This window comes from Urocampus carinirostris, chromosome 9, assembly GCF_059441175.1.
Source record: "Urocampus carinirostris isolate Australia breed hairy pipefish chromosome 9, RoL_Ucar_1.0, whole genome shotgun sequence".
Taxonomy (NCBI): domain Eukaryota; kingdom Metazoa; phylum Chordata; class Actinopteri; order Syngnathiformes; family Syngnathidae; genus Urocampus; species Urocampus carinirostris.
In genome coordinates, this window is record NC_142357.1 from 37,402,787 (window position 1) to 37,429,951 (window position 27,165).

At 37.1% G+C, this 27,165-nt stretch overlaps 1 protein-coding gene across 2 annotated transcripts in view; it reads left to right on the forward strand.

The window, feature by feature from the left end:
- Positions 1-27,165, forward strand: part of trpc7b (transient receptor potential cation channel, subfamily C, member 7b) — a 93,120-nt gene that overhangs the window by 29,771 nt on the left and 36,184 nt on the right. For both annotated transcript variants that reach the window (XM_088343675.1, XM_088343676.1), the window contains exons 3-7: positions 65-247; positions 3,871-4,035; positions 8,595-8,811; positions 12,784-13,017; positions 18,871-19,135. In XM_088343675.1, coding sequence (XP_088199801.1) covers positions 65-247; positions 3,871-4,035; positions 8,595-8,811; positions 12,784-13,017; positions 18,871-19,135 — 1,064 coding nt within the window. The remainder of the gene's footprint in view (positions 1-64; positions 248-3,870; positions 4,036-8,594; positions 8,812-12,783; positions 13,018-18,870; positions 19,136-27,165) is intronic.

The following is a 27,165-nucleotide window of genomic DNA, read 5'->3' on the forward strand; positions in this document are numbered from 1 at the left end:
GAATGGATATAAAAGTAAAATTTGGATGTAAAATTAACGTTCATATTTCCTTTCCACGTTTCAGAATGACTACCGTAAGTTATCGATGCAATGTAAAGACTTTGTGGTGGGCGTTTTGGACCTCTGCCGGGACACGGAAGAAGTGGTAGCCATCGTCAACGGCGACGTGGACCTGTGCCCCCCAAGCCCTTACAACAGACCCTGCCTCAGCAGAGTCAAACTGGCCATCAAATATGAAGTCAAGAAGGTAAACCAAACCCTCCCACAATTTTCCTTTTATGGTTTGTTGCCTAGCGTATAAAAACCAGCTTGTAATATGGAACCGAACAGGAAATATAGTCCTTAATCCCAGTTTAAGGGCAAAATCGTGAGATCAATGAATAAGAACTTGATTAAAAATGACGTCTTCTCAAATATAATCATGCTCAGTTGGAGAGATATTACTTTAATACCACGCATTAAATGGTGGAACCCAAATATTGGCAACACTTTTCATATTTCATCCTGAAGGTTTCTATCTTAGATTCCAGACTGAATTCTGTCTGCTATTTAAGCGATAATGTTTGGATTTAAGAGCTAATCCTCCTTTTGACTTGACTGCAGGAGGAAGTATGCACAGACGTGGCTATTTTCTCAATGAATCCACCTTCCCGGTTATTTATGTATACAGAGACAGCTGGGGATACAAAGTTTATTCAACTCTCATTTGATGCCAGAATTTTCTCACCTGGTCAATTCTCTTTTGTTTTATTGTGTTTCAAATCGCACAGCACTTTGTATTGTACAGGGCAGGGGTCAGCAACCCAAAATTTTGAAAGATCCATTACGGACCCAAAGAACAAATATGTCTGAAGCTGTAATAAATTAAAAAACTTTTATTTCAATAAAACACGTGATTCATACATAAAAGTGAGAAATTCGCTATTTAATACTTTTTCCAACGAAAACAATCGCACAAAAAATACATATGTATTTCTCTCTGCCATTTTTGTTTTCATTTTTAAACATTTCTGAAAAATCTTTAGAGGGCCTTGAGTACAGCGCTAAATAAGCATATGCGGCTCTACAGCCACAGATTGCTGACCCCTGTAATAAAGTTTGGGTTTAGGGCTCGGGACGAGGGTTAATAGGTAGGGTTATGGGTTGGGGGCTGGTTAGAAGTTATGGTAGCGTTATGGATCATGATAAGGGTTAGTAGTTGATAGTTTGGGGTTAGATTTACGGTAAAAGGGTAGGGTTAGTGGTTGGGGTCTAGGGGTAGGGCTAGTTTGGAGTTGGGGGTTACAGATAAAGTTAAGGGCTGGGGTTAGAGCAGGGGTCAGCCACAGACTGTTCTGAGTCCGCATGCGACTCTTTAGCGCCCTTTTGTGGCTACCTGCCACTTTTTCAAAAATGTTTGATAATGGAAAATGATATAGTTTCTCTAGTGGTAGGGGTCAGGACAAGGGATACAGTCGGTAGGCTTAGGGGTTAGGAATTGGGGATCGGTGTAGGTTTAGGGGTAAGGGTTGAGGTGTATGGTCTGAAAATCAGAGTTAGGGTGTCTGCATATTGATTATAAAGTGTGCTTGTTTACCTTAAAATTAGGTAGGTTTTGTAGCTTTTTTAAAAAAAAATCCTACAGAGTGGAGAGAGTAAATCCTGTGAGAGGTACAGGTCACACTAAAGGTAAATAAAATTTCACTATTCCTTTACATTTATATTTTTAATCATTTTATTTAATCATATACTACACATAACCACTTATTTGATGAACGTTTTTATCTTGGGTACCATAGTTTGGAAAGCAATTAACGTCTATAGGTTTCTATCTCCCGCCATACATTGATTTCTCTTTGCAATCCTTACCTCACCTCAGATTTATGTCGTATCTCAAAGTGTACTATAATTCGGTCAGGTGTCAGGAGCCCCCAAATTTCCGTCTCAATGAATCTTGGTGACATCCTCCCACGAGAGGTCAATAAGCAGCTGAGTGACACAACCTTTTCAAGCACATCGATTCCAAACCACCTGTTGCCTACTGCAGAACCTGCTCTAAGACACTTCCTTTTTTTGGGTGTGCAGTAGCCATTTACCTTTGCTCATCCTTGAGAGGAGGGGGAAGTAGTCTCACTGGGACTAGACTGTTTGCCAAACTGAATGTCAATGTCAATTTACTTTCTTGCTTCCTCCATTTTCACCCATAAGTTTGACCTTCCTCTGTAAAATCTTTTTGATTTGGTCCGTGTCATCATCAAGTATCGGCCAAACTGTTGATACTTCACGTCATTCTCTACAGGCAAGCATGGCCAATATACTGAGGGAGATAATTGCGCAGCAGAAAGAGAGGGAGGGGGCCTTGTTGCCATGGAAACCAGGTGGTGCATAACCGTGTGTGTGATGCATGTTGCCGGTTCCAGGGGATTGTTTTTCTTCTATGCGTGCAAATCGATTTGGCTAACGACAGGAGATCATGTGTCCGTGAAAGTGACGGGCGAAAAGAATGTACGAAGGACGACAAGTTTGATTAATCCGGTAGTGTTTGATGTATACTTTGGCTCTCATATTGCATATTTTATGTGTTTATTACTGAAGCTAATTCCGGCTAATATATTATGTAGTTTTCATTGCCAGCTCATTTAAAGTGTAAATTGACATCTATAGAAGTCAATGGCAGTGGATGAGTTAATTGAGACTGAGCTGCAAAATACTCCGTGATCCATTATCCCTGACTGCTTAGTACTGCAAGCTGGGGCAGGCAGAGAACATTTTCGTCAGGCCTGGCAGCTCTTTTTTGGAGTTCTGTCCACTAAATAGTGTCTGCACATGTTTGGCCGCGATCCATCATCCCCAATCGTATGTTACTGCAAACAGGGAACAGCAGAGGACATTTTTGTTGCCTGGTGGCCCTTTTTTCCGCTGTTACTGTAGTTCTGGTTAAAAGTGCCTTTTGCAATCCAATATAACTCGAGGACTGGCAAAAGGCACTTTTGTCAGGAAGTGTGGCGCTCTGACAAATGAAATGCACAGTTGGGGCCGCAATCCATTATCCCCGGTTGAGTATTGCTGAAAGCAGGGGCAGCGAGAGCGCATTTTTTATTCAGTTTGTACCGTAGAAATCTGCCGTTGATCCTCTTTCCCTAGTTGACAATTGCGGAGAGCGGGGTTGCAGAAAATGAATATTTATCTCGGGAATCATTTCTTTAAATGACCTAAACTCATGCGGATAAAATATTTTATCCCTGTATTGTTGCAAAGGGAAACCGGCAGAAGAAACTTTTGTCAGGTGTGCCCTTCTTGCCTTGCTAAAATAAACTGCTTTGTTTGGCCTAGATCCATTGTCTACAGTCTACTAACCTTGAGAGCGAGAATAGATGGAACAAATTAACATTATGTATGGCAGCTCTTTTTGTGTTCTTTCTGTCTCAAATAAACAGCCCCTATGCGGCAGTGATTTATTATCTCTGGTCAACTATTGTTATGTACGGGGCCGACCAAGCAAATTTTTTTATTCCAAATCAGGCTGCTGAAGTATGCTATTGTGGCCTGCCTAAAGTGATCTGCATTTATCCCAAGTCAATAATGGTTGAGTGTGGGAGAGTTTGTCATGCATCTCAGCTCTTTCTTCCGTCCGTTTCGTTTAAAATGAACAGCGATCATGAAGCCAGGATCTTTTATCCACAGTCCCCTATTACAAAAAAAGAGGGCCGGCAGAGCGCATGTTAAAAAAAGGGTTTTTCGCTTATCGCAGTGGGTTCTGTTTGCCAATAACAGGAATCACCAGGGATTACAGTATTGTTTTTCTGGCTCTAAATTAAGTTTTACTTCCAACGGTTAGTATACAACCCAGTCTATCTCATTCTAATTTTTGTTTTTCACTGTCTTCCCTAGTTTGTGGCCCATCCAAACTGTCAGCAGCAGCTCCTGACCATTTGGTACGAGAACCTCCCTGGTCTCAGGCAGCAGTCGGTGGGGGTAAAATGCTGGACTGTGCTGGGCGTCACCGTTGGCTTGCCCTTTCTGGCCTTAGCCTACTGGATCATGCCGTGTAGTAAGGTATGACAGAACATTCTTGCCGAACTTTATTTTCAATTGAGGACTGAAAAGTTGACATTCTCCTGAGATTCGGGAGCTATTCGGCAAAATTCCAGATGAAGCATTTTTTAATCCTCAACGTTATCAGGCTTTTAGAGAAGTCCCAACATGTGCACACTTATGTTCGCAGCGGGGCTTGATAAATCTCGTCAAGGAGCCCTTAAGTGCTTCAAAGGTGTGACTGATTAATTTTGTTGACAAGATGCGGAAAATACAGGAGTTTTTTAAAGTAGACCTTGCCTTACAACGTTTTCACTTTACGATTAAAATAGAAGGATTTTGACTCATCTTTACGCTTTTCTTCCCCACTATTCGACATCAACGACACACTTCTCTTCGGTAGAATGCCTGTCATATATTGGTGGACGTTTTACATCGCGTTTCCATTACTCCATCTTGAAAATGTTGATATGCAATTGGCCCCCCATCCACCACTATAATAATTTTCTCTTCATTCAGTTCAGAATCTTGTGATTTTTATGTATTACTGCCATACATTACTGTATTGTTTGTGCTGTATTTTGCAATGGGCTAAAGCTCATAGTGATGGTAAAGGGGAATTTAAAACGTGATAACCATAGAAATGAAGCTTGTGATTATCAAGAAATACGAAGTAAGAACATAAATCTCTACCTTCCCCAAATTGCATGACCTTAACCAAATCACATTCGGGCGAAGACTATTAAGGCAATGTAAATCCTTGCAAGTGGAAGTTTTTAAATCAATGTCATTTTAATCCTTCATTGCCATCTCCCCTCCCTATTTATCTACCCACTAACTCCTCTTGACCAGCTCTTGTCATATTACAGGAACAACTTAAATTAAAATATGTTTATCCTTTACATATGTATTATTATAATCAAGGTATTTAATCATATGTATGTTTATTACACATAAGTAGTGCTTACAATATACCATTTTTGTTTGTTTCTGTGGTACTGAGGGTTCAAAACTAAACCTTTGTTTCTATTACCTCCTATATGGCTATTTTACTTAACGATCCGTACCTCAGAACAGAATCATTATTTTGTTGATTTGAATGTTTTTAAAAATGTACTTTTAGGTGTTTTGTCCCATCATTTTTGTTACGAATTTATGATTAGAAATTTAATGCTGACCAATGTTTCCAGTACGCAAGTAATCAAATAATCCAATAAAAATACACACACATATGAAGCCCCACACTGACAACCTGCTGGGATCAATATTATCTTTCTGCAGGAGATCACTGCTTCACACAAGGTCCCACCGAGGTTCCGATGCCACACACGCATGTGCGTACGCGGTTTGTTCATGCAAATAAAAAGGCGCAAGAAAGTAGAAAAAGGTGAACACCAATCCTCCCCCCCAAAAATCTTACACAAACTGATAACAAATTTACCATAGTTTTTGTTTGTTTTTTCAGTAAATTGTTGAGAACATTTTTTTAAAGGCCTACAATTTTAGTTATCGTTCCTAAAAATGGGTCAACAGGAAGTCCAAAGCATTACATTTAAGGGCAACATTAAATTGAAATTGGGAAAATGGTACAGAAGACTTTTGACATGAATCCATTCATTCTGAGATGGTAATCACTAAGTGAAATAGCTGTGTAGCGGGGGGATAGAAACCTATACTAACAAGCTAACGCATTCTGAACCCCTGGTAACCAAAGTAAAATAGAATCGAATAGAATATACCTTTATTGTCATTGTTACAAAATGGGTTAACATATTGTGACAACGAAATTGTGCAAATTGATTAAATAGTACAACCTAATAAAACGTGCTTTTGTATTTGGCATTTTATTTACTTTTGCTGTGACATGACTTGAGTGGAGTAGCGGGTGGAGGCAGAGTGAGAGGGGGGAAAAAAAAATCAAACTGATTTTTAATTACTTCTAGTGAGGATTGTCGTGTTCTTAGAAGCTTTATTTGCTTCCTTAATGTTAGTAATAGTCCTCCATGGTTAATTGGTTACGGTCAGGCAACACACATCAATTACTTTCATGTAACTTCCTTGTATTTTTTGACAAATCCAGGTTTCCATGGTTAACATGTTTTGTTTCTCCCTTTACCATCATTGCAAGTCTCTGGACCCTTAGTAAATACATATATTACAAAAATACTGTATTGTATTGCCTGGTCTTAATGAAGCAAACACAACTGAACTGAATGGATTAAGAGAAAGGCATTGTGGGATGGAGTTCAGCCAATAGTTTGTCTGTATCTTCATTGAGTCCTGACACAACCCAATATCAGACCAGCATTTTATGACTTCGACCAATTTTAGACAGGCATTATAGCAACATAGCTTGTCATTTGCGCGAAGGCTGCAGTTTGAATGTTATAACTTCTGGCACACAGAACAATCTGTTGTTGAAAATGCCTTAAGGAGGGCAAGAGAAAGCATCTTATTCCACACCGTCAAATGAATCAAAAAAAAAAATAATGATCAAGTAATTATTTGAAGCCCTCTTTTCGCTAAAGTTGTCCAAATTCTAAGACTTTCAAGTTCAACTTTTCTATAAAAAACATATCTTTACTGTCTAAGTTACCAAGGATGTAAAAATCTCAAACCTCCCATTGAAATGTCGAGTTTTTTTAGGGTGTCGTTAAACAAGAGCAGAAAAAACAAATTCAAAACTTTTTCCAACTTCTGACCTGTGCAACTGAAAGTGGCTGGTAAAAAATATCCAGAGGGAGAGGGAACATAAACAACAGCAATACCAATATTACATTAAATTCCCGCACCTTTCAGAGATTTTACTTTTCCCCATTTAAAGTAAAGGTTGAACTTTTTGGGCTGTAATTCATAAAAGTTTAGCACAAACCCCAAAAGAATGCACGCTAACTGGTGATCCGACCCCATTTTACATCGGCTATAACTCCCATAATTCAAACTGGGGTGTAAAGACTTTATATGCAGCACATAAATGAGCAGAGACTAAGCGGGAAATCACCTTATTGTCTAAGTCCATGCGACTTTCTTACCGCATTTACAGTCCTGCGGTATATTGCTGCCCCCTCCCCTCATCTTTCCACTATAGATCATTTTAAAGATGCTTCTCAGGTTGGTGTGATCACACCATATTTTTCTTTCCTTTTATTTCTTGTTTCGATGGTATCTTTTGCAGCTTGGGGAGTTGTCCTGACTTGCATTACAATGACTTTTATAGTGAAAGGGTCGGGAGAAATGTTATAATAATCATCACAGTTCTTCCGATTAGGATTAAAATTGTGATCTTTTGTTTTTTTTTAACACAAATGTATACATTTTTCATCTCAACTTATCAAAACTATGACCTTAGCCTAAGAACTATATAACTAAAATAGTGTTACTACTTCAAATACTACTAATAAATTCAGGGATCAGCGTTGGGGGGGCTCCGCCCTGGTTTATTCCTGGACGCTGGCTATTTCAGCTGAAAATGAAAATCTCCATTCTGATCCCTGTAAATTCAAGCTTTTCTTTTATGGTCTTTGGATCGTATTGACGTTTATTAAACACCATCACTTTAAGGAATTAGCCTTTATTTAAACTTACAAAATTCAAATTTTGAGGTGCCTGTGGATATAACTGTTCGAGGTCATTGTAGCTTAGAATGGAGCCAAAGTGTGTGCATGGGAAGAAGACCCCAAAGCATAGCGTTGATAAAAGACTGAGCCAGGTAGATACACCCAGAGGGGCTGAAAATAGTCATTTGTTGGAGTTGGTCAGAGCTGGTGAAAGTGACTAACTTAAGCGGCTAGCAGGAGTAGCTACTAAAACGGTCTTTAAAAGGTTTCATGAGCAAAGCAGGATCTGTCAAGCTTTACTATAACAAAAGACCGGGTGAGTTTGACACACCTCGAGCTGCTGAGAAGAGCCAATACGTTGAGTTGGTCAGAGCTTGTGGAAGTGGCTAATTCTAGCAGCTAGCGGGACAAGCTTCTTAAAAGGCCTTCTAAAGATTGCAAGAGAAAACCACAATTTGTCAAGTGTCGAGACCCTAAATTACTGAACACCGCGACTAGCCTGTTGCCAATTGGTTTACATGAGTGACTAGAGAAGGGAACAGCAGGAGATGAAGCGACAGATGCCTGAATCACGGAACTCGGCAAAATTCACTTCCAGGACCAGCTGTGGAAGGCAAGTGACTCTGAATGACAAAACCAAAGCAGCTAACATTAACAATAGATTTTAGCGGTGAGCCATAGCCTGCAGTCAAGAGTGGCTCAAGAAGGAAACGGTAGAAAACCATCCAAGATGCATCACATCTTCAGGTGTGGGAAGCCTTTAGTGGGGATTTATTGCATACTGTCACTTTAAGATACACTTAGGGAGGCCTCAGGGAACATGGTGCATTCAAGGCACTCTCACAGCGTTGGATCCTAAATGTATTTTATCCCTAATAATGTTTTCCTTTTTTTTTTTTTTTTTTTTTTTTTTTTGTTGCAAGAGGAGAGATTGAGATAAGCCATATTTTGAATAGTGAAAGGCATTTTAATTTGTCAATTTGTAATCCTAATATTTGTTTTTATATCTATTTGCTCCCCCAGCTGGGTCAAATCCTGCGAAGCCCGTTTATGAAATTTGTGGCCCACGCAGTCTCTTTCACCATCTTCCTGGGCCTGCTGGTCATCAACGCTTCGGACCGCTTCGAAGGCGTTAAGAACCTGCCCAACGAGACCATCACAGATCACCCTCGGCAAGTCTTCCGGGTCAAGACCACGCAGTTCTCCTGGACCGAGATGCTGATCATGAAGTGGGTTTTGGGTGAGTTGGCCGCCACGACGACTCTTTCCTTTAGCGCAGGGGTGGATTACATTATCATTACATTATTTTTCTTTTTTTATGGTGCTTTTATGAAGTCAATTAAGCCGGCATTGTGACAAAAGTGAGGTGGGAAGATCCTTCATGCTATAAAACCAACAATATTGTCATAATCTATCAAAATTTTAAGGCAGAAATATGAAAAAATACCTGAACTTATTTAAGTACAGTGGAAAGATTAAGAATTGCTTTTTTGGATTCGCTTTATTACAGGTATTTGCTGATGAAAATAGATAGATAGATAGATACTTTATTCATCCCCGAAGGGAAATTCACATTTCCAGCAGCATCCCTGAGCTGAGAACCAGCAAAACTGATCATCCTTTTTACAATTTAATTCCATGTACATTATACAATTAGGCACTAAAATATTGCTCTGTTAAATTAGAGGCACAGTTTTGAATGTCTTACAAGGTCTATTTAATACAACATTTTTTCAGACCAATACAAGTTACTATTTGACACATTTGAGAGATTATCTTGATTATTTCTTGATTATTTGAAGTATAAGCTTTATTATTAGTTTTTCAATGTGTTAAAAATAAATTAATTCAATAAAGACTAATTTCAGTTTTCTACAAGGTTGTCTTTGGATATCAATTACGGTAGCCATTGCGAGTGCCAATACTGTACATTAAAATTGGAACTTTTACTGTCCGGATACCTGATAACGGTACTCATCATAAGTTTCTAGCACTGTACTCGTTTACTCTGCAAATAAATTACAGTAAGAAAAAAATATATGTTGTTTTAGAAGAAAAATACTAAATATGTCCAAGTAAAATGTACTTTTTCACTGACAAATAATTGTTATGTGGTTTATAATTTAAGATTTATTTGTAAGAACAATTTTTTTGTCAAATGAACACAATTATAGTGAACAAGGCAGATTTTAGCGTAAAAACAATATATATATATATATAAAACAATAAATTGAAAATAGAATATGAAGAATATGAAGAAATATTGGCTAGTGGGGAGAAAAGTATATTTGGTACATCATTATTTTCAAACAAATACTGATATTCATCTCGTGAGTAATATGAACAATTTTACTCTGTACAGATACTACTTATACATACAATTATAATATTCTCCCCAAAAGACAGATAAATGCTTAAAAATCCCAATATACAATGTCAGCTTCCTCAAAGTGTGTATATAAGTGCTGTCTTATAGCTGTATCATAATAGAACTGTAATGTAACTACATATTTCTAAACATAAAATCATATTTTTATGATATGTTACATGTGTTTATTCTTCATTTGAATCACTCGTGTTTTATTTTTTTTATTAAAATATTAATTCACCACTAGGGATTGTTATATAATATGAAGTGAGGCTTTAAATTGCATGAAATTTTAATTAAAAGGTTAATAATGGGTCACTAGAGGGCAACAAATATTGATTTTGCGCCGACCAATTTCAAAAATCATCTCCAAACCAATACCAGATTTCAGTACTCCCCTGTTCCTAGTAAAGGAACCTTCCATCGACCCACTTTGCGTTCGTATTCGAGCGCAATCAATTTTCACCCGTTTGGCTCAATCGGAGCCGATGATTCCAGCATCTGGCTTCTTAGTCTCTGTAATTGGTCAGAGTGACACTGATGGCTGCCGTCCAAATTAGCAATTTTGTTGCCGCTTTGGAGCCAAAGGCATCAGCCTTGAATTTTTTATTTTTTATTTTATTATTTTTGAAAATTGGACCACGTTGAAATCCGAGGCGTCATTTCTGAATATTGAATTTGGACATCTGCTCTGTGAATGCACTAGACACCTAGGATACGACGCAAATCTGTTTCGAGGTGAGGATCGAAAAGTGAAATTGCTGTATAGTGTGAGATAGAAACCTATTAAATGGTTAGCATGGGTGCTTGAATTTCAATGTTGTGTTCTCTATGTCAGGAAAATGTTTGAATTTTGGGAGAAATGCTTGAAATTGTTGCCATTGCAATATTTCTTGGCAGTCTGACTATATAGACCACGCGATTAATAAAAAAAGAATACAAAGTGTGTTAGAATGATGCCGCTGCGTCTGCTCTGGTGGCTTGTCATCATGGAATTGACATGTAAAGTGTCACCGCACCCTACTGGTCGCATCCAGGAGGACCGCTCTATTTAGAAAATTTGCTCTTTTGGCTCGCCTCCGAAATAGCTCCTCAGATTTTTTTTTTTTAAATGATATATCATACATAACCAAATTATGTAATTTAATATGTTTTGCAGGGGATCACTGGAAAAACACAAGATATATAAATACAAATGTTCACAGATCTACAAAAAGTACAAATCAATTTTAGCTTTTTATGTCGAACAACAACACAAAATCCCTGAAAATGCAAAACAATAATCTAAAAAAAAAATATATTAACCCTTCATTGTTATGAATAAATGACATTTACAATTCTATTTGAACCATTTTACAGTCGAATTCTCTGAGAAACACGCCCAAAAAAATAAGTCAAACAAAAAGCAAAAGATCAGCATGCTCGAAGATTGAAAAGATTGTATGTACTCTGCATCGGAGCAATCAATATCATTAAAATGATTTAAATTCCTTCCCGTATTTTTAAAAAAAGTATGGCCGTGCATTGTTGAAGCAGAAAGGCGGAATTCATGTCAAGTTGTAACAGCCCATTGACATCAAAATATTGTAAATAATAGATAGGAAAGAAAACCCGCCATGCATACACAAATGTTCCTTCTCATAATGTACTCTTAGCATTAATCTGTTGGGGATATTGGACCGCGACCACACAATGCAGTTCATTTTAGGCGGGCTGCAATAGCACGCATGAGTGGCCCGAATTAAAGGGAAAAAAAAGTGCTCTTCTGGTGCTCTCTGCAAAAGTTAACTTGGGATAATGGATCGGTGCCACAGCCAAGCATTTAATTTAAGGCTGACCAGATGGCATGCCCCCTGACAAAAATGCCTTGTGCCGGTCCCCACTCATAACAATATGGGATTGGGGATAATTGATTGTGGCTGCATGAGTGAAGCAAAAAAAGAGCCACCACTTGGGAAACAAATTTGCTCCACGTGTAGTCTTTTTTTAGCGGGCACACTTCAACAGCCTTAACCAGGAATAAAATGCGTTCTGCTGCCCCTGTTCTTAGCAACACTTGATCAGGGATAATGATTCGCGACCTCATCTGTGCATTTCATTTTAGGCGGGCCAGACTTGCATGCCTCTCAAAAAAAAATTATTCTGCCAGTCCACACTTGCAGCAATGTTGAATTTGGGGATAATGGATCCTGGTCACACAAGCACAGTTCATTTTAGGTAGGAAGAAAATGGCAAAAAGAGCCACCACTCCTGACAAAAGTGTGCTGGTCTCTGCTCAGTAATGTGTGACCGGGATAACGGATTGCAGCCGCACAGGTGCATCTCAATTTTTGGTGGACTGAACAGCTAAAGATAGCCACCCAACCCAACAAAAGTGTACACTCTCGGTCCCCGCTTGCAGCAATGTGAGGTTGAGGATAATTGAACGCGGCCACTCAAGTGCATTCGTTTTTTGGGTGGAAAAGATCGAGACCAGGTAGAAACATTTGTTGGCCTGGAGAGGGATGTTCGCCACCAGGCTGTACTTGCCCAAGACACACAACAGGAAAAGGTGCCCCTATGAACCCAGTGGTTAAGGGATCCAACCAACCAACCAGCATGGCAAAGAAGAGCCACCAGTCAGTCATGTGGTATACCTGCTTTGCGGGGCTACAAACGTCACCGCTTACGTCAACAACACACACCTCGACTCGCGATTCATAAACCTCTCATCTAAAATACTCTGCACACAGTCCAGGGATTCGAACCAAGAAGCACGTCAACAGCAATATGCCATTGAGGATAATGTGTCATGGCCACACAGGTGCATTTCACTTTTACAGTTTTTGCTCTTGTCTCCCCCAGGCATGATCTGGTCAGAGTGCAAGGAGATCTGGACCGACGGTCCTAGGGAGTACATCATGCACCTGTGGAACGTCTTGGACTTTGGCATGCTCTCCATATTCGTGGCGTCCTTCACCGCACGCTTCATGGCCTTCCTTAAGGCTTCCAAAGCTCAGCAGTACGTGGACATGCACGTGCCCGACCAAGATATCAGCAACGCCTCGCTGCCCGACGAGGTGGCCTACTTCACTTTCGGTGAGCTATCGAAACGCTGGGTTCGTGCGGTGGCTTAAAATATTTGGAAATGCTTTAAATTTTAATGGTGTGTTGTCAAAGTCAGCACAATTGATTGAATTTTGGGTGAGGTGCTTGAAAATGCTTGAACCGTTGCCATTGCCATGTTTCATGGCAGTCTGACTCAATAGACTACACTTTTAAATGAAGAAAAATAAAAAAAGGGGTGTGTGTGTGTGTAAATGACGGCAATGGTGGATACAGTCCACATTGTAGTTGTCATCTGAAGCAGTACTACTCCAGATTTCTATTTTTTAGTGGTAGGTTATCAATAAAGATAATATAATTATGCACCAAATGATTTAGGACTTGGTAATCCCATATGATTTGTAGGGGATCCCTGCAGAACACATGAAATATAGCAAATAAAATATTCACAGATCTACAAAAAAATACACAACGATATTAGCTTTTTACACATGGAATAGATTTAAAGCAAACAACAACACAAATGCCTAAAATTGCAAAACAATAAAATATGAATTAAAAACATTCTCTACGGTGCTATAAATTACTATTTACAATTATCTTTTTTTTAACCAATTTAGACCCAGGTCTGAAAAAAATATAAATTAAAATAAGTAAAACAATCGGAAAAGATCAGAAGTCCCAAAGATTGAAAGATTGTTCAGAAGCAGAGTGCATTGAATCAATAGCATTGAAATTAGTCTAAATTTGGCTCATTCATTGGCAGCAATGCTGACTTTGGGGATAATGAATCCTGGTCACACAAGCGCAGTTCATTTTAGGTGGGAAAAAAACAGCAAAAAAGAGCCACCACTCCTGACAAGTGTGCTCACAGCAATGTGCGATCGGGATAATGGATTGCAGCCGCATGAGTGCATTTCAATTTTTGGTGGACGGAACAGCTAAAGATAGCCACCAAATCCAACAAAGGTGTTCTCTCCAGGTCCTCGCATTCAGTACATTCTTTCTAAAGAGCCTTTTCCGTGTTTGTTAACAAGTGTGATGTATTGAAGGTGTGTGTGCGTAGTTGAAGCAGAATGGCAGAATTAGTGTCAGTTTAAAGCATCCAAATGACACCAAAAGATCGTAGATTAGGGCTAGTTGATCTTGGAAAAAAACCTGAGATTTTTCAGACCAGTATTTTAATTTTGACGTGATTTTTGATTTTGAAACAAAGTTCATTTTCTGTGCGAAGTTTTTTTTGTGTGTGAGTACTTAACACTCCTGTTTCTCCTCAAAATTACATGCCACTGTTTTGTTATAAACCCCAAAAATCCACTTGAACAATATTGTATTTAACTTGTTCCTTTTTTAAGATTGGTCCCAACAGTAGAAAACTGACATTTTACTCACATTCCCATGTAAGCTGTATAAAAATTACAAAAAACGGTTCTTGAAACGAAAACAGTAGAATTAATCCTATTGACACACTTTATTAACGAAACAGCGCCCTCTTTTGGGGATACTTTGTTAGGGATTCTGTCTGCTCACACAAGGCTCAAACCGCAGAATGTTGCGATTACACTATCCCACTACGTCACATCGTAATAGCGATGAGATTTCAATTAATCGTGCAGCCTTATCTTAGATCAGAGATAAGAACAGCTTAAAATAGCACAAAATATGTGCTAGCTGCAAGATAGTGACTTTATTTTAGTCATAGATTTCGATTAATCGTGTAGCTCTATCGTAGATCATAGAAACAGTTTAGAATAGCACAAAGTATGTGCTAGCTGCAAGATAACAACATTATTAAAAATCCGTTCTTTTGATCGGGGCTGGATTTCATTCTTTAAAGGTACTGAAAAACATTAAAAATGCTTGAAAAGTCCTTGATTTTGGCCATGAAAAAAAGGTTTAGGAACCCTAGGAACAACATTTCATGAGAGTCTAAGAACCCGGAGGGTTGCATTTCAGCAAGGCTCAATTCAGTGGATAAAGCTTTACTGAGGTTGTGCAGGGACATAATCATTTTGCTCCGAGCGTTTGACCGAGCTAATGTCGCTACAGGTTAAGCTTTATCACTCGCTGAAGCGTCTGAAGAATGTCAAGCGAGATTTTGTAGCTTTTTTGTTTATTTCATGCTACAGGCTTTAGTGTTTCAATCGTGCTGTGACAATAAAATAAGCTTTTAAAACAGCCAGCAAAATGCAATTTTGGTTGGAATAATAATAAATAAATATTATAAAGTTTTGATGTCAATCAGTAAATGTGTATTTTTTAATTGTCTTACTTTACTATTTAAATAAATAAACAACGGTTTAATAATGAAGTAGTACATTATAATAACAATAATAAAGAATGTAATATACAGGAATAAAAATCTGTTTTTTCTTGATTATATTTTTTTCTAATAACAAATTATTTGGGAAAATATGCAAAATAACTGCAGATAATTTAAAAAATGGTTTACCTTAAATTCCGGACTATAAGCCGCTACTTTTTTCCCTAACTTTCAACCCTGCGGCTTATTCAGTGATGCGGCCAATTTACGTAATTTTTCTAACGGCCGCTAGCGGCGTTCGAGTGTTGCTACCATTACTGCCCTGTCAAAGCTATATTATTATTATTAAAGCTTTGAAAACTCTCTCGGTGTACCGTCTTTCTTTGTAAATATGTGTAACCCATGTATAATATGTATTTGCAACTGTATATCTTTGTAATGTATTTTTTTGTATTTATTTTAGACACTTATTCTGATATGATTTGCACGGATGAACGAAAAATGAGGGGCGGAACAAACGCGGGGTGCCGAGTTTAAGTGGGGACCGCTAAAGGTGAGGGACAGACGAGGAAAGAAGAGGGGGTAAAAAGTTGGTTAAGGAAAAAGGAGTTGCGTGAGTAAATGTGTTCATCTGATATATCTTTCCCACCCTTACCTTTGGAAATATACACTTTTTTCCTTGGATTACTTTCAACGGGACCCGGACTCTGTAGGTCTGCATCAAACCTTAAGTACCGGTATCATTTTCCGTTCATTTTGCCGGCTATAATTGTTGGACTGTAGACTTTAATGAAGGACATTTAGTTTCAATCGCGGGACTTAAAGTCAGGTTTGGGTTTATTTTGTGTTTGTGTTACATGTTTAAATGTGGGCGCATGCGGCTTATATACAGGTGCGGCTTGTGTATGTACAAAATCGGTTTTCCTCTTAAAAATTGGTGGGTGCGGCTTATAATCAGGTGCGCTCTATAGTCCGGAATTTACGGTAATTATATACTGAAAATAGATACATTTAAGTTTATTTTCTTATCATAACTTTCTTTCTCATTACTTAACTTGATCGTATTTCAAGTAAGAAAATTAAATAAAATGAGACACATTGGCTCATTTAAATTTCTTTTTTAATAAAATACTAATTATTTGCAGTTTTTAGCTTTTTTTAAAACCATTGTAGTGATTGTAATTTATCTCATTTTTCATTGTACTATATATATATATATATATATATATATATATATATATATATATATATATATATATACTGCGATTGGCTGGCAACCAGTTCAGGGTGTCCCCTGCCCACTGCCCGATGATTGCTGGGATGGGCTCCAGCACCCCCGCGACCCTACTGAGGATAAGCGGTGCAGTTAATGAGATGAGATATATATATATATATATATATATATATATATATATATATATATTATTTACTATAATATATACTATAATATATGTTTATTTCAAGAAAGCGTTTGACAGAGTATTGCAAACGCTTTACGGGCCACCATGCTGTAGTACAACATGGGCCAGAAACATGTTCAGACCATTAAACAAACAACTGTATGCAAATGCCAACATTGCGGTGCTGATCAATGGTACCAAGGCTACATTCTCTCTCTCCAATTAAACAACTTCCTAAAGAGGATCATGTCCAAAGCTCTGGAGCAACATGAACTACAGTCATGCTGATTATATTGCCGGATTGGCAGGAGACGAACATGTACTCAGAGATTTGGTCAATCACCTAGACATAGCATCAAGCCAGTATGGGATAGAAATCAGCACAGAAAAGCAAAAGTTATGGCCAGCAATCTCCAAGGTATCATCACAAACATCACCATCAACCACAGCGAACTAAAACCTGTCACCAAATTTAAATATCTTGGAGCTGTCATATCAAATGAGCGGTCAGAACCAGAAATCATAGCAAGCGTAGCTCAAACAACAGAAGCACCTGCCAGACTTAAACACATTTGGAGGGACAAGAACATAGCAGTGAAATCAAAGATCAGACTTAATTAAGCGCTGAATACTTCCATCTTGCTCCACGCTTGCGAGACATGGACTCTCACAGCAAAACAGGAAAAGAAAATCCAGCCCATGGAAATGCGATGCTACAGGAAACCTCTAGGCATCAGCTACTTAGCCCATGTGACAAACAAAATGGTATCCAACACCATCAGAGGACACATTGGACCCTATGGAGAACTGTTGTCAACTGCGCTGACAAACTTCAGTGGTATGGTCACGTCACAAGATCATCAGAACTGACCAGGATAATTCTACATGGCACAGCCCTAGGTGGTAGGAGGAAAGGAAGACCAGAAATGAACTGGGCCAACAACATTAAGGAATTTATGTTGCCAACTTTGTCACGACTCAAGAATAGACCAGGGACTGTCAACAGTGGAGAAGGCTGTCCAGAGTTGCATCCTCGTTGGTGCCTTGACGACCCTTTCGGAACAGTCATATATTTTTATCTTATAAAAATATAATTTCGTAAATGTGCAAAATTAAAACACATAATTTTAGGTATTATTTTTCTTTAAAATTCCACGTTTTTTTTTTTTTTTTAAATAAAAATAATAGAAAACAAAGGAATCATTTTACATGTTTTATTAGAATTTTAATTTTTCTCTTTGTTTGATTACTGACTTATATTTGTAATAATAAATATATCAGCAGCTAGTTTTTCTTCTTTTATTAGAAATGTTTATTTCTTTTTGTAATTCAAAGATATTTTATTTATATAGTGCTGGTTTTAGGAAATATTATTTCACTCATAAAAAACGAAATATAAATGTATCCATGTTCTTACATAATTTAAGAATTAATTTAGCTGATTTGATGTATTATTTTTACTCATAATAAAACTGAATATATTCATACAATCTCTTACACATATTAAAAATATTTTTTTCAATATTAAGCATATTTTATGATTTTTTTTTCACTTATAGAAAAAAAAAAAAAAAAAAAAAAAAAAATATATATATATATATATATATATATATATATAGGAAAAGCAGTGCAGAAAATAAATGGATGGATACATATACTGTGTATGTATACTTTGTGTGTGTGTTTGTGTGTATATACATATATAAAAAGTTTTTTCTATATTGCACACATTTAAAAAATTATATTATTATTTTTCTTTATTTTATGTATTATTTTTCACTTGTATATGAAATGCAATCTAATCAATATATTTATTTATATAATTAATGCATAATTCTGAAATATTTTTATTATTTATTTTCCCAATTTTATATATTGTTTTTCACTTATAGAAAAAATCAGCATATTTTTATATTTAATTGAATAATTTATTACCTTTTTGACATTTTTTCCTCAATTATGCATTCATTATTATAAAAATGGTTTATTTATTTTTCTGCAGCATTTCTCAATGCCTGTTGTACAGTGCCGGAGTCTTGGAATACAATCTTCACCAGTGCTGCCATCCTGTGGTTAGAACTGGTCATAACACGTTAACTTAATACAATAATCAGTTGATGTATGACTTTTCTAACTATAAAAATAAACAGTTCTACACTTTGAATGAGGTTATATGTATTATTTTCGTAACAGTACAATTAATTACCCTTTATGATTCTCCAGCCAGGAACAAGTGGCGACCATCGGACCCTCAAATCATCTCTGAGGGTCTTTATGCCATCGCGGTGGTCTTGAGCTTCTCTCGCATCGCTTACATTTTGCCTGCAAACGAAAGTTTTGGGCCGCTGCAGATCTCGTTGGGACGCACCGTCAAGGACATCTTCAAGTTCATGGTCATCTTCATCATGGTCTTTGTGGCCTTCATGATCGGAATGTTCAACCTCTATTCCTACTACCTGGGAGCCAAGTACAACCCGGCCTTCACCACGTGAGTTCAAATTTAGATATTTTATTATTAATATTGGGGGTGCATAATAACTGTTTTTCTCCTACGGAATAAACTAATATGAAATAAGTATATGATTTAAGAAAACAATAAAGCAAAGAAAAAAGGAGTTATTATTTTAAAGAAATTTCATTTCAGAATGAAATAAAAAAGGGAAAAGTAGAAAAAAAACATGAATAAAGATAAATACATCATTAAATATAAAACAATAATTTTAACAATGGCATCAGATAAGTATTTGTAAATCAAGTAAAAAACCTGAATAAATAAATAATATACCTAAATAAATTTAAGAATACAATAAATACATAAAAATAAACAAATCATTAGATATAAAATGATCATTGGCTGCGGATAACCGTTTTAAATACATATTTTAGAAAATAGAATATACATGTAAGTAGAAATAAAAAGTAAAACATACATTCATAAATCCATAAAATGTTGTATAGTATAATAATATTAAGAAGCACAATAACTTCTTTTTTGACAGATTTTATAAGAAAAAAATAAAAGTAATAAATAAAATTATATAATGAAAATAAATACATTAACAATAATAATAATAATAATAATAATAATTTCCTTTGTATTGTCATTCTTTGTAACAATGTACACAGAACGAAATGTCGATACACCTGACCCGTTGTAGCGAGTCGGTGCAGCCGCAGCCAGAGGGCGCCGCCATTATACCAATTAGGTATGTCTCGGTCGAGGCGCGAACCAGCGACCTCCCAGTCTCAAAGCCGGCACACTACCATCTAGGCTACTGAGCTGGTAAATGAACAATTAATGGACATAAATAGGTTAGAGCTAAATAGTTACATAAATATAAATAAACACATTTAAAACAATCATTCTAACAACCTGTGCTTTGTAATTCTATTAATATCGGGGATGCACGAAAACGTTTTTTACTTAAAAAACTAAGTATACAATTAAAAATAATAATTTAAGCAAAAAAATAGTAATTCAAATAAACAATTAGAGTTAAATAAAAACATTATTACAAAAATATAACTGTTGTCTTGTAGCATTCTAAATATTAACAATGCACAGTTTTTCCTACCAACTACATTTTGACAAGGAATAAATATATTTATTAAAAATAAATAAGTAAAAATAAATACCGTATTTTCCACACTATAAGGCGCACCGGGTTATAGGGCGCACCCCAAAAAAATAGTTTTTTGGTCCTACAGTATATCTTCCATAGATAAGGCGCACCGGATTATAAGGCGCTACAATGGGAACGTCGACAAAACAGATAGTTCAGTCCAACTGATTACCCCCTTAACGTTCCGAAAGCTTGCAAAGACGCAAATACGTGTCGAGAACACGTGCGGATGCGGTGTCCGTACGATGTCACTCAAATGCATGGTTCCATCATTCGGAAGGTTAAAGTCTTGGGATTCAAGAAATGCCAACCATTCCTTAGTTTCTATTTTCTTTTTCACTCGCGACTTTATTGTGCATATGACAATAACCACTTGGAATTGAATTTAATTTAAAAATAGACACTCCATTCCATCCATTATCTGCACCGCTTTTCACAGAAACATTGAGTTCAGTCTGAAACAAGATACAGGGAAAATATATAGCCAGAGTAGCTCACCGAAGTCGTTGTGTTCAATAATAATGTGCAGCCATGGTCCTCTTATATCCGTGAGTTTAGTAAATCCAGGATAATAAAATATTTACAAAGACAGAATAGTAAAAAAATGCTTTCTGTATGCCGTCAACCACGTGCTATACACATTCATCTTTTTGGCCAATTGCAGGCTTTGTTTTGCCGCTTCAGCCTATGCCAGGCTGTAAATGATAAAAAGGATCCGCCCCTTGACCTCCGAATAACTTTAGCCAATAGTGATCGATTCAACTGATGATTGACACATCTTTTTCGGCCAATTGCTGGCTTTGTTTTACAGCTTAAGCCTATGCCAGCCTGTAAATGATAAAAAGGATCTGCCCCTTGACCTCCGAATAACTTTAGCCAATAGTGATCGATTCAAATGTTGATTGACACATTGGTTAGCCAATGAAACGCCGGTAAATAAATCCCAGCATACACCGCGGACTAGTTGGCGTTCGGGGGAAAATCTAGTCGGCGGCTGCTGCATTAGTTGCAAGACTTTGCGACTTACCGGTAATATTGATCCATAAATAAGGCGCACTGTATTATAAGGCACATGGTCAGCTTTTGAAAAAAATTAAGACTTTTAGGTGCGCCTTATAGTGCGGAAAATACAGTAAATGAAAACATTAACAAATAATAAATAAGTTAATTAATAATCATGATTGTATTGGGGATGTACTTTAGCTGTTTTTCCTTCTGAAAAGTATAAAGTAATAAATAAATAAATTTGGAAAATGAATTCGCATTTTAAACCGAATAGATTAAAGTAACAAATAAATAAAATCAATGAATAAAAATAAACAAATAAATTAAAAATTAAAAAACATTGAGCAACAGCTGCTTTGTTCTTCGATTTATAAAAAGGTTCTGCTCATATAATAACCGTCACTGCTCAAATTAGTGATAAATACCATACAGTACCAGCGATGTGCAGATTATCTAACTGTTTATGAACTTAAAGGGCAAAATGTAACGGCACAAACTACCATAATTAACTTTATCGTTGTTGGGGTATTAAGTCTCGCTTGGAGCGCTTTTTAAATGAATACGATTATAGAGCCTCGAAATTGGAAGATTATTTTATTTTTTTCTAAAATATACACACAACAAATATTGTGCATTTTGTACCTATAGTGTAAGACAAAAGCATCGTGTTTATTAAGAGAAAAAAAATCAACGTTTTAATGGTACATTACATTTATTTTTTGCTTTTTTTGTTATCAGTCGAAATGACCCAATTTGAGCTGAATCTGATAGGACGGTTTGTCATTTGCATTAATTATCTTGTTTTCCGTTAAGGACAAATGAGGGAAGGAGCCAACAATCCATCCGGCATGAGATAGCTCAATCCGACAATCCCTTTTCTCTGTCTGATAACCAAAATGGCCTTCGGAGATTAGACTTAATCTGTATTTTGTTGCATTTTTTTGAGCAGTGTGCCGTGAAATCTTGTCTGGTGTGCTGCACAACGTTATTCAATTCACTTAATGGTGATAACCAATTGATCATTCATGTCCTGGTAATGAAATGTAGTCAAACAAGAGGTAAAACGTGTGTTTCCAAGTACCGTAAATTCTAAGCCGCACCCACCACATTTTGAGAGGAAAACCGATTTTGTACATACACAATCCGCACCTGTATATAAGCTGCATGCGCCCACATTTAAACATGTAACACAAACACAAAATTAACCCAAACCCGACTTCAAGTCCCGCGATTGAAACTAAATGTCCTTCATCAAAGTCCACAGTCCAAAAATCACAGCCGGCAAAATGATACCGTTACTTAAGGTTTGATGCAGACCTGCAGAGTCCAGGTCCCGTTGAAAGTAATCCAAGGAAAAAGGTGTATATTTCCAAAGGTGTAAGGGTGGGAAAAATATATCAGATGAACACATTTACTCACGCAACTCCTCTTTCTTTAACCAACTTTTTACCCCCTCTTCTTTCCTTGTCTGTCCCTCACCTTTAGCGGTCCCCACTTAAACTCGGCACCCCGCCTTTGTTCCGCTCCTCATTTTTCGTTCACCTGTGCAAATCAGAATAAGTGTCTAAAAAAAAAAATACAAATAAATACATTACAAAAATATACAGTTGCAAATACATATTATACATGGGTTACACATATTTACAAAGAAAGACGGTACACAGGGAGAGTTTTCAAAACTTTAATAATAATATTTATATAGCTTTGACAGGGCAGTTAATGGTAGCAACACTCGAGCGCCGCTAGCGGCCGTTAGAAAAATTAAATAAATTGGCCGCATCACTGAATAAGCCACAGGTTTGAAAGTTAGGGGAAAAAGTAGCGGCTTATAGTCCGGAATTTACGGTAAGTACAAATAATACTTTATTTGGCAAAAATTGATTTTTTTACTCCTTTTCAAGTTTAGGATTTAATGTTTATTATTAATTTTTTTTTAGGTTTTTAATTCAGGAATAAATATTAATATAAACGAAAAAAATTAATTAGATTAACCTTTGGTATGAAGTAACTTGGGCTGGTTCTGTGGAGTAGCGGGAGGATGCAAAAAAGGGGACGGGGTGCGACAGCAGATTAAAGAAATGATTTAAAAACTCCCACTTGCAAAGATGGTCATGTACTTAGAATCCCTTATTTTTAATAACTGTCCCAATGGTTGATTGGTTACTGCCATGCATCTTTGCAAGGGTAGCAATCTGTCTACCTTCTTTGTATTTCTTGATAATCCCAAGATTTGTTTACATTATCATGTTTTTGGTTTTCCCTTTAGCATCACTGCACCTTTATCACTAATTCACACAGTCTTATGGAAGCACACAACATTCTGAACTGAAATAAGAGAGAAAGGCATTATGGGAGGTATTTCAGCCAATAGCATTTCTTCATTTTCATGATAACATGAGACCAGTATCGTATATGACATTGACCAATAGCAGACTTTAGACTTAATTCGTCATATGCACAAACACTGCAAAGATTGAATTTGATGAGTTTTCGAGCATCCCAATTTGCATTTTTGTTGTTGTATAGAAGGGAAAATGCTTTGTATACCAGGGGTTTACTGTCAGGGTTCGTATGGGTGCTTGAAATCCTTCAAAATAGTTGTATTTAAATGTTGTGTTTTTTCAAGTGCCAAATATTATTGGAAAGCTTAAACTCTTGGGATTCAAGATAGGATGACCATTCCAAGATGTACTCATCACAGAAACATCAAGATCAGTCTGAAACAAGATACCCGAAAACCATAAAGCCCGTATAACTCACCCAAATCTTGTAACATTTCACTCGTGAACGGACTATTCGCAAACATGGTCTGGTTACATTCACGAGAGTCCAGTGAATCCAACTTTGTGAAATATTTACTCTAAAACAAACGGTAATGCCGACAGATAACAAAAATCTGCTTAAAAATATTCCTGTATTGTTTCATGAAATCTGTTGTAATCAGTTAGTTTCACTCCATAAATCCTGTTTAGAAATAAACACACTCGTCAGATGATTCCCAATATACAGGTTGGCTTCAGACCTTTAGATTGACACCGCTCTCGGCCAATTGCAACATTTTCTTTCCAGGTCCTTAGCCTGCGATAGCCTATTTCAGCCTGTATTGAAAAAAGATGGAAAGCATAACGTTGGCTTTTTTTTCATCAGCCAGTAGTGACCGATTAAATGGAATTCCCAACATTGTTTCATCCAATTGTACTTTAGATCAGAGCCGGAAATAAACGCACATTAATGCAACCAGGGATCCATTTTTTGTGTGATTATCCCGCGCAAGTGTGCACAACCAGTGATTAACTTCTGGAACGGAGTCAAACATTTTCAACTCTTTCGCAATGTCTAAAAATTGGCCAAAGTAATTTAAACAGTTGCAAAGTTTTGAGGGCTGTAAACTGGTCTTCAAATGGACACTTTTGGAATCGCTTGGACATACCTTTAGAAAACTTTGTAAAATACAATGTGTAATAAAAGTGAAAGCCCACATTAAACCCTAACATCGTTTTTGCGTATTTTGCTTAATTTTTAATTGCAGTGTCTATTTTTGGGAACATTATTGAAACACGTTTTATTCTATTGGGTATTTTTGTATTCCATAGCTTTTATTTTGTTTTATTTTTTAATACTGCTGGAAATGTGAATCTCCCTATGGGGATGAACAAAGTATCGGTCTCCCTCTCTCTCTTTCTCTCTGTCTTTTTTTCCCTCTCTTACTCTTTCTTTCTCTCTGTCTTTCTTTCTCTCTGTCTTTCTTTCCCTTTCTTTCGCTGTCATTCTTTCCCTCTTTTACTCGGTCTTTCTTTCCCCCACTCCGTCTTTCTTTCTCTTTGGCTTTCTTTCTCTCATTCCCTCTGTCTTTCTTTCTCTCTCTTTTTCTGTCTTTCTTTCTCTCTGTCTTTCTCTGCCTTTCGCTCTCTCTCTCTCACTCTCTCTCTCTCTTTCTCTCGGTCTTTCTTTCTCTCTCTTACTCTGTCTTTCTTTCTCTTTCTTTCTCTCAGTCTTTCTTTCCCTCTCTAACTCTGTCTTTCTTTCCTCGTGTTTGTTTCTCTGGCTTTCACTCTGTCTTCTTTCTCTCTCTCTTTCTCCATCTTGTTGATATACAAAAGTCAATTCCATTGAAGTTGGGAAAAAGTTTAAAATGTCAGTAAAATTAGAATAGAATGACTTGCAAACCTTTTCTAACCCATATTTAAATGAATACACCACAAAGACAAGATTATCCATGTTCAAACTCATAAACTTTATTTCCATAAGCAAATAATGATAAACTTAGAATTTTATAATTGCAACAAGTGCCAAAGTAGTTGGGAAAGGGGCTTCTTTACCATTGTGTTACATCACCTTTCCTTTTAATAACACTCAATAAACGTTTAGGAAGTGAGGAGACTAGTTGTTGAATCGTTGATAGTGGAATCCTTTCCCATTCTTGCTTTATGTACAGCTTCAGCTGTTCAACAGTCCGGGGTCTCCTTTGTCTTATTCTGCGCTTTATAATGCGCCACACATTTTCAATGGGAGACAGGTCAGGACTGCAGGCAGGCCAGTCAAGCACCCGCACCCTCTTACTACGAAGCCACGCTGTCGTGAGACGTGCAGTGTGTGGCTTGGCATTATCCTGCTGGAAGAAGCAAGGGCGCCCATGGTAAAGATTCTGTTTGGATGGCAACATACTTTGTTCCAAAACCTGAATGTACTTTTCTGCATTAATGGTGCCTTCACAGATGTGCAGGTTACCCATTCCTTGGCCACTCATGCACCCCCATACCATCACAGATGCTGGCTTTTGCACTTTGCGTGCATAACAGTCTGGGTGGTTCTGTTCTTCTTTGGACCGGAGGACACGACGTCCACAATTTCCAAACACAATTTGGAAAACTGACTCATCAGACCACAGAACACTTTTCCACTTTGTATCAGTCCATTTTAGATGGGCTCGGGCCCAGAGAACCCTGCGGCGTTTCTGGATGTTGTTGATGAATGGCTTACGCTTTGCAACATAAAGTTTTAACCCACACTTACGGATATAGCGTCGAACTGTATTGACTGACAGTGGTTTTCCAAAGTGTTCCTGAGCCCATGTGGTGATGTCCTTTACACATTGATGTCGGTTCTTAATGCAGTACCGCTTGAGGGCTCGGAGGTCACGGGCATTCAATAATGCTTTACGGCCATGCCGTTTACGCACAGTGATTTCTCCAGATTCCCTGAACCTTTTCACAATATTATGGACTGTAGATGATGATATCCCTAAATTCCTTGCAATTGTACTTTGAGGAATGTTGTTTTTAAACTGTTCAACAATTTGCTCACGCAGTTGTTCACAAAGAGGTGAACCTCGCCCCATCCTTGCATGTGAATGACTTAGCTTGTTCGGGTCTCCCTTTTTTATACCCAGTAACAACTCTCACCTGTTGCTAATTCATCTGTTCACCTGCAAATAGTTGGTTGATTTCCATTCATCCACTTTCTGAGTAGTTATTGACACCTGTCCCAACTATTTTGGCACGTGTTGCTGTCATCAAATTACAGAGTTGATGATTTTCTCCCAAAACAATAAAGTTTATGAGTGAAGACAATAAATATGTTGTCTTTGCTGTGCATTCATTTAAATATGGGTTGAAAAGAATTTGCAATTTACTTGGATCAATTTTTATTTGCAATTAACACACTTTCCCAACTTCATTGGAATTGAGTTTTGTATATATAATATATATATATCATTATTTTTCTTTAAAATTATGATATTTATTATTTTCAAATACGTGTACTTCACGGTTTTCATCTAACACGGGTTCTCTTTGGAATTTGTAAGATTGCGGGAAACATTTTCAAAGAGGTACAACCTTTGCAGTGAGAATTCCACTATTTTCCCGGCGTCCGTGCCGTGCATATAGAG